The sequence below is a fragment of the Crocodylus porosus genome, unplaced genomic scaffold (genome assembly GCF_001723895.1).
Source record: "Crocodylus porosus isolate Cpor-Errol unplaced genomic scaffold, CroPor_comp1, whole genome shotgun sequence".
In the NCBI taxonomy this organism is placed as follows: domain Eukaryota; kingdom Metazoa; phylum Chordata; order Crocodylia; family Crocodylidae; genus Crocodylus; species Crocodylus porosus.
The window spans coordinates 69,012,670-69,021,640 of record NW_017728886.1 but is presented as its reverse complement, the minus strand read 5'-3'; the positions used below and the strand labels follow the sequence as shown (position 1 = coordinate 69,021,640).

At 42.1% G+C, this 8,971-nt stretch overlaps 1 protein-coding gene across 4 annotated transcripts in view; it reads left to right on the top strand.

Moving 5' to 3' along the window:
- The window catches only part of TOP2B (topoisomerase (DNA) II beta), an 87,974-nt gene that overhangs the window by 38,735 nt on the left and 40,268 nt on the right, over window positions 1-8,971 (top strand). For all 4 annotated transcript variants that reach the window (XM_019536048.1, XM_019536038.1, XM_019536056.1 and 1 more), the window contains 2 exons: window positions 1,607-1,819; window positions 1,904-2,077. In XM_019536048.1, the coding sequence (XP_019391593.1) occupies window positions 1,607-1,819; window positions 1,904-2,077 (387 nt within the window). The remainder of the gene's footprint in view (window positions 1-1,606; window positions 1,820-1,903; window positions 2,078-8,971) is intronic.

Below are 8,971 nucleotides of genomic sequence, written 5' to 3'. Positions count from 1 at the left end.
ATCCACTACCACCCTCCGGGTGCAGCCCTCCAGCCAGTTGGCGACCCATTTGACTGTGTGGGTGTCTACACCACAGCCCCTCAGTTTCTTAACGAGAACGGGGTGAGAGACAGTGTCAAAAGCCTTCCGGAAGTCCAGGAAGATTATATCCACTGCTACCCCTGCATCTTACTTGCCAGTTCAGTGGAATCCGGCCTTCCCCTACACCAGTTGAAATCTGGGTGCCCACAACCAGCTGATAACAGATTTTTATATGTTCAGGTGCACAGGGACCCTGGGATCAAGCTGCAGCCAGGTCCGTGTGCGGGACCCCATGCACTGGGACTTGTAAAATTGCTCAGCCCGATCCCAGTGTCCCCATGCAATAGGACCTGTAAACACTGTTTGTTCTGCCTAGCTAGGCAGCACATAGGACTTTTGTTCATTCCCAGGCACAGGGACCCTGGGATTACAAGTTCTGGGATCCAGGTGCTGTCTGTTTCCCTAGCTCGATTAGGTATGAGATAGCTGTGTCCTGGACCCTAGGGCTGCCCCATGGCCAGCCCCAGCTGGCCGCACTTTCATTTTAAGGTGTTATACAAACAAACCACAAAGTTGTTGTACATTACACATGGAATAACTTTGTGGCTTATTGTACTGTATTATCACACCTTAAGTTTACTTCAGCATATTGTGAGGTTACAGTTTAAGATATGATTAGCCTGTTAATTACATTTTAAATGTAACCTGCATTAGGGCCTTAGTATCTTAATTATTGTCTTGTTCCTTATGCATAAATCTAAATAAAATCTTGAACAATCATATGAAACAATTTTAGGGGGTATGTTTCTTATTAATTTTCTCACCTTCAGCATGGACAGGTGACCATTTTACCAAAAACAGCAAACCAGATTGCCTGTTACATCTCAGCATACCAGCCAAGGACTGAATAAGCATGTAAAATTAATCTACTATCTCACTCTTAGAGGTGGTCACATTGATGTAGGCTGAGGCACTTTGGTAGGGTACTGTGTGGTATTTTTCACTAATTGTGCTTTTACTTCTCTCTGTCTCTCTGGATTAGCGATGATGCTTCTGTTTTCAGTTATATCAATATAGCACTATCATAAATGAGAAATGCTTTCTAAAGCATGCTTTATCATTCTTTTACTATTTTATATTGTCTGGTGAACTGCTAATAATACAAATTCGTGCTTGCATAAGTGTACATTTCTAAAAAGTATGTTTTATTATTTGCATACTGTAGTCAGCTTCGTGTTTGGGTGTTTTCAAGAAAAGCTTTGTGAGAGAACTGCCCAAATTAACTTATTTTTCTGCTGACTCCTGTCAGATGAGAACATGAAGAATTATGCAGCTTAGGTTGTTCTTAGAAAGCATGACTTTTCTGCATAATTTCATTTCCTCTTCTGTGGGCTTTCTGGAAAGTGGTTTATTCTGAATTTTGGGGTGGGTTGTGGAGAAGTCTGAGGTGAAGTACATGGCTTTTCATTCTGTAGGTAATGCAATTTTAGCATATCTGGAAACAAACAAAGGATGCTATGTTTGTAATTTTTATTCTAGAATTGGGTAGCCTGTAGTTAACATCTAAAACTTCTTGTTTTCTAAGACGTGGATGAACAATATGATGAAAACCTCTGATCCCAAAATTAAGCACTTCGATGGAGATGATTACACATGCATTACATTCCAACCAGACCTGTCTAAATTCAAGATGGAAAAGCTTGACAAGGATACTGTGGCTATCATGACACGAAGAGCTTATGATTTGGCTGGGTCATGCAAAGGAGTCAAAGTTTTACTTAATGGGAAGAAATTACCTGTAAGAATTTTATTTAAAGTATTTTAAATGAATAGCATACATAGCTGGAAAGACAGTAATTGCTGCTTTTTAAAAAACCTATAGGTGAATGGATTCCGCAGTTATGTAGATCTTTACGTAAAGGACAAGTTGGATGAAACTGGAGTTGCACTCAAAGTTATTCATGAAGTTGCAAATGAACGATGGGATGTGTGCCTCACTTTAAGTGAGAAAGGGTTTCAGCAAATCAGCTTTGTAAATAGCATAGCGACTACAAAGGTGAGCAATTTTATCTGTTTTAAATGACTGAAAGGGGTAAAATCATATGCTAGCTATACTTAACTGTATGTTAATAAAAAGATATCTTGTGAACATTAAAAAGGTGAGCTAATTCTATCATGAGAAATAGTCTGCAGGGTCAGTGAATTATATTTGAATACCTTCGTGGTGGTACTATATTTTTAATGCATTTTAAAACTTATTTTAAAATAATATTTGTAGTCATTAACTGTGATGCAAATACAAATGCACAAGGATGTAAAGTGAATGGAAACTATTATGTAGCTAAACTATATATCTCCTTTTTAAAAACAACATACTGGTTAAGCCATTCTTAGTTTCCCCAAGTGATTTAATTAAGACATTTCCTGAAAGACTAAGGGAAAGGGATTTTAATCATACAGTTTAAAAAAGTCTTTGGTCATGTTTATAGTAGATAATTCAACAAGAGATCTTGCCAGTGATCCTTACTGATGTGATAGGAATAATGGGCTCCCCCTCTAGACAAGCCTCTGCTGGTGTTGTTCATTTTTTACCACATGGGCAAAGGACAGAAATTACACACAAACCGGTTTAAGTGATCAGAAAGTGATTGAAATCTGTAACACAGCAGAAGTTCAGTGCACATAAAACACTTTCCAAATGGCTGAAATCAGATAAACTTGGATGGATGTAGCATCAGACTTAACTGATTCAGGTTAAATCAGTTTATTGACTTCTGTTCCAGATCCTTTCCAGATTCAAGTTAACTCACAGTCCCCCAGCATCCTGGGATGCTTTGTACCTCCCCCACAAATCCTGCATCTCGCAGGATGGGTAGGTTAGCTTTGGCCCAAGCTGTCAGCTCCAACTGAGCAAGGAGGCATGCTCTAGCAGCACCCCCCAGCTTCTGGTCTGGGCCACTGCAGGCATGTGGCTGCATTTCCAGAATCAAAAGTGAATGTCTGTTCATTTGCTTATTGATTCAATCTGTGTAGTTTAGACTAACCTGTGAAGGTTGAATCAGCTCAGCCTTGGGCTCTTTGACTGTCTGTACTTAGCCATGGTGTGCAACACTACTACTGTCAATTTAGTTGAACCAGTGATTTGAATAGTAGTCATAATTTTTTAAAAATAACCTAGTATAGATCAGCTTGTGTGGTTTTTTTTTTGTACAGCTCTGATATCAATGCCTAACTAACTTTTGTCAGAGGCATAGAAAAGCAGACCTAGTATTTTATCGTGTTTTAAATTAAAAGAAGTAGAATCTTTTATTTTTTTAATGCAACATAAAGCCTTTTTATGAAACATAAAGAAGAGTTTACAGCTCTCACTTTAAAAAGTCCTTTATAGTTATATTTTGATATTAACATTATAAAAAAGTCAATGTAGGGGAACTCTTATCTAAAACTGATTTCACATACTGTATACATAAAATGTCTAATACAAAATTTGAAATGCAGGTCTGGAAAAAACAGACAGTAGTAACTAAGTTAATGTACTACATGTATTTCCTCAGAAAGGTCTAAGAATGATTTCTTTGGATCAGTTTTCATCTCTTATTTGTGCTACAAGTGTCTGTTATCAGAAATTCTTTGACAATTCAAAAAAAAAGTACTGTGCATTCTTCACAGGTAAGTGTTGTAATTTCTAGTTTTTCCCACTCTCCCGATCCATGCCTTATGTGTGTGACTGGATGTGGAATGTTCGGAGCCGGTGAATCACCTCACCAGCAATTGATGTGCAACTACCCACTGATGAGACATAATGGCTAGTAACTAACTGCGTCAACTGCCTGTTCCCTTTTATCTGCTGACAGGTGAGGAGTTAATTTCATCTGTTTTTGGTCATATGTCTCTTGGTTTGCCAAAATACTTTCATTTTTTTTATTATTATTTTTTTAGAAATTTTTTACCCAATGGTGACTTTAAAAACTCACTGTTGGATCCAAAACAACTATTGTTTAGGTAGTGCCCTGAGCCACATATAGAGATATATTTTTTAAATTTGTTGCTTTAACTATTTATGGTCCCCCAGATCTGCAGCAGAAGAATACCTTCTGCAACAGAATTCTGTTTCAGAATCTAAGATTTCATTTAAAAGAATGTTTCTAGCTATTATGGTTGTGTTTGCAACTGTTCAAATGGCAGTCGCGTGTAAATTGAGCATTTTCATCCTGATTTCTCAAATAGCTTCAAACAATACCTGTAATAAAGAGATGAATTGTTTCATTCATTTCAGTTATTAACTGTAAAGTTTAACGACTGAATATATCAATATTGTTAACAGTATCACTGGTAATCATTGTAGTAGAAACATTCAGCTAATGTGGATGTAGTGGCAGATGATGTTTGGTCCAAGGGGTCAGCTGTAAGCTGTCAATATTTGTTGGAGTTGATAATGAGGAATACAGAATTCTCCCCAAATATAAAATTTCTCTACAACCCCACCCACAATGAAGAGGAAGCGAGAAGTATTACAGCTTTCTAAATATCAGAAGTCCTAATTGTTATCCAACCATTTGCCCAGATTTAGCACACTGAAGACTGGAAATGTAGGATCAAATTAAAATACATTTAATAGGAAAAACAAAATAGGCATGTTATAAAAAATGTGTTTACATATCTCCTTCAGTTAAAACTTCCTCTTTACAATTCATGTTAACAAGCTATATCATTTCAATTTGCTGCACATTATGGGTCTTTCCCTGTAATTTAGTTCCAGCTTGCCACACAACTCTGGGGACAGTTGATTGTTAATGTTACTATTAGCATGCCATGTAGGAACCAACAAACAGCTTCCTAGTGAAGCTTTTTGTTGTTTTCACTTTTAGTAAGGGCATTCTTGGAGCCCTGAGGCTCCTAGTGTGTGTGTGTTGGGAGAATGGTGGTGGGGGAAGGGTAAAATTAGAACATGCACCTTTCTAGGAAAGAAAATTATGTATTGCAATTTTCTATTGCAATTTTTTTCACAAGGTGGTAGTTGTTATAAGTTACCCATCCACAACCCTTTAAAACTGACAGATCATTTTAGGTCTGTCTTACCAACTTTGATTAAAAGTGTCACAGTTGGGGCAGTTAACAGGCTGTTATGCCTCTGTAGTAGGTAAGTATGCCACCTACTGGTGAGATGGTTTAAAGGCTCCTTACTTTGAGCTTGGAACATCCCTCACTTAAATGTGCACACTAGGAATGGACCCAAGAGTGGGGAACTATGGTAAATTACTATCTTCTGAGACCTATAATTGCAGGTAAGTAGTTATAATAGTGTTATATCAAAATTTAATAAATTTGCCAGCTAATAAAAGTGGTAAAAATAAGACTTTAAATCGAGATGTAAACACTTGAAATAATTTTTAATAAGTATTTTGATAAAGTCTTAATGTTAGCAATGTGATGAGTAAAGCTATAACAGTTTGTTTAAATATTTTAATTGCTCTTCTGATTGTTTTTATGACTATTTTAATATAGCAACTGACTTTTTAAAAAATAGTCTTTTTATTACAAACAGAAAAAAGGAATTATATAATGAAAGGAGGGTAAGTACTGGGGGGCAGGTGCTGAGGGGAATACAGGCAGCAAGGAGTTGTAGGGGCTAGAGAAGCAAGTTGCCAGGTAAGGGGGGAAGGCTGCTTGCCCTGTGGCCAGTGCTTTCCCCCACCACATGTGGGGAAGAGCAAAAGATAACCCTCCAATAATTGCATTCTGTATATGGAAAATTACAATCTAATTACTGGTGGGTATTAAATTCAAAGTTGTATTGGATTTGGGTAAATACAGTTGTCTTACCATTCCAGAGTGTAATCTCCTTAATCTCCTGAGTCATACAGTATTCTATATAGACTCCCTGCTTTAATTTTCACCTCTTACTCTTTATGCTCTCATGTTCTTTTCATTGTTTCTTTTCTTACGTTTTCACTGTGTTTTCTGCATGTCTTATTACTTGACTTAAACAATCCTTTTCTTCTTGTCCGTCAAATACTCACTATCTACTCAGTTTATCTGTTAAAAACAGTTTTTTTACTAGGTTTTTTAATTGTTCAATGTCTGTCAGACTGTAAACTCCAGAGTAGCAACTATGATTTATTCTGCATTTCTTAAAGCCCTGTGTTTATATTTAGGTCCACAATTAAAGTGACTCTCCAGACAAGAGGTTAGTTTAAGACAAGGCTATATAAACTCATTTGGGTTGGCAGGCCAGATCCAGGGCTTCTTGTGACCCAGGTGACCTGCCACTGGTGGCAGTGGCATTAATCCCTGCATGCTGACTGTGCTGACACTATGGCTTGGGTGTTAATTTACCTTGACTACCTGAGTTGCTATGTTGGTGCAAGGGTTAACAGTGCCACTGCTCTCTCAACCACTGCCAACAGTCCCAGAGGAGATCTTGACTTAGAAATTTGACAGCAGGGCAACTAGCATCCAGGGGTTAACACCATTGCTGCTGCTTAACCCAAAAATTCTGCAGCAGGGTGAGTGACATAAGCATTAACTCCCCAGGTGTTGGCCATGCCAACTACAAGTCTGGCTGCATGGGCTAGTTCCAGAGATTGGCTCTTCCCCTTCACGAAAGCCCTGTGGGCTGAATAACTTGCTTCCATGTGCTCTGGCCTTTGGGCTCTGTGTTTAACACTTTGGGGACAAAAGTATGAGAACATTTTATATGATGGCTCCTATGAATCTGCTTGGACCCACTAGATCAGTTCCTGTGCATGACTGGCCTAAAATGCTGTGCACAAAATTCTGGTCTGGAGGAAAATTATTCAGCTCCCTTGTGACAGCCGATATGAGTGTGGTAGGCTCCAAGCCCAGAAAAAAATCTCAGTTTTGGAGGGCTGATTGTTTTTAGGGGTGGGAAAGGTGCATGTGATATATAAGTAAATAATAGGGGTGCACCAGTAGAGATTTTTGGGGCCAATACTGATAGCTGATTTTAAGGAGTCATATTGCCAATACCGAACTGGTTTCAGATTCAGTTGTGTAGAGCTGGTAATCTGTGGTGGTGGATGGGGAAGGGAAAGGAAAGGGGTGTGGGGTGATCAAGGCCCCTGCAGTGAGGGAGGAAGTCAGGCTGGGTCTGGGGTAGGTACTGCCAGGGCAGGTGTGGGACAGTGCCACAGCTTGTCCAGGGGGCAGGGGGAGTGAAAGGGGTCTCCCGCTGCTGTGCGCACCCTGGGAGGACACGGTATGGGGGAAGGATGTGCCCCTGGATCTGCGTGAGAGGGGCATGGGCAGGCTGCAGCTGTGGGCTGGAGCCAGGGCTGTGCTGGGCTCTTCTCGGTGCGTGGAGGCTGCGGGGCTGTGCAGTGCCACAGTTGCATGCTCCACAACCTCCATGCACTGTGAAGAGCCCGGAGCAGCCCCAGCCCACCCTGCGCAGATCCAGGGGCATAAGGCCCCCCATGCCCTCCTGGGATGTGCACAGTAGCAGGAGCCGTTCCTCGGATGAGCCACAGCTCCGTCCCGTGCCTGCACCGCCCTGGCTGGGCAGCACCTGCCCGAGACCCAGCTCAACTGCCTCCCTCACCGTGGGGACCTTGATCTGCACCCCACACCAGCCCTCCCCCCTCCCCCTTCCACAACACCAGATTTACCAGCTGCACACAGTGCCAGGCTGTGCTTCTCACTGCCTGCGTGCTGTGCATTTATTGGCCAAATTATTGGCCACATCAGGCCGATTTCTGATACATAGTTTCATAGTTTGTAGGGTCAGAAAGGACCTGAGCAGTTCATCAAGTCTGACCCCCTGCCAAAGAAACAACCCCAGCAAGGTTTTCATCTAGCCTCCTCTTAAAGACCCCCAGGGTAGGAGCCAGCACCACTTCTCGTGGAAGTTGGTTCCAGATCCTAGCTGCCCTGCCCGTGAAATAGCGCCTCCTGATATCTAGCCTAAATCTACCCTCTACCAGCTTGTGACCGTTATTCCTAGTCACTCCTGGTAGTGCTCAGGGGAACAGGGACTCTCCCAATGCTTGCTGGTCCCCTCTGACTAGTTTAAGTGGCCACTAGATCCCCCCTCAGCTTTCTCTTGTGGAGGTTCAGGTCCTGTAGCCTCTCCTCGTAGGGCCTGCCCTGCTGCCCCTGATCATGTGAGCGGCCCTCGTCTGGACTCTCTCCATGTTGTCCACATCCCTCTTGAAGTCCGGTGCCCAGAACAGGATGCAGTACTCTAGCTGCGGCCTGACCAGTGCCACATAGAGGGGGAAGATCACCTCCTTGGATGTACTTGAGATGCATCTGTGGATGCATGACAGGGTGTGGTTGGCGTTCCTGACCATATCCCCACACTGCTGACTCATGTTCATTTTGGCATCAATGATGACTCCAAGTTCCTTTTCTGCCTCTGTACTGACAAGAAAGGAGTTCCCCAACCTGTAGGTGTGGTGCTGGTTCTTCCTCCCCAGGTGCATCACCTTGCACTTATCGGTGTTGAATCCCATCCTATTCTCATCCACCCACCACTGTAACCTGTCTAGGTCTGATTGCAGCCTATTCCTCCCTTCTAGCATACCCACATCCTCCCCACATCTTAGTGTCATCAGCAAATTTGAACAGGGTGCTTTTACCCCCTCATCCAAGTCACTGATGAAGATGTTGAACAGTGTGGGCCTGAGGACTGAGCCCTGCAGAACCCCACTGCCCACATCCCTCCAGGTCGAAAATGACCCATCCACTACCACTGTCTGGGTGTAGCCCTCCAGCCAGTTGGCGACCCATTTGACTGTGTAGGTGTCGACACCACAGTCCCCCAGTTTTTTAATGAGTATGGGGTGAGAGACAATGGCGAAGGCCTTCCAAAAGTCCAGAAAGACTATGTCCACTGCTACCCCTGCATCTAAGGATTTGGTGACCTGGTCGTAGAAGGCCACCAGGTTGGTCTGACAGGACCTGCCTCTAATGAATGCATGTTGGTTGC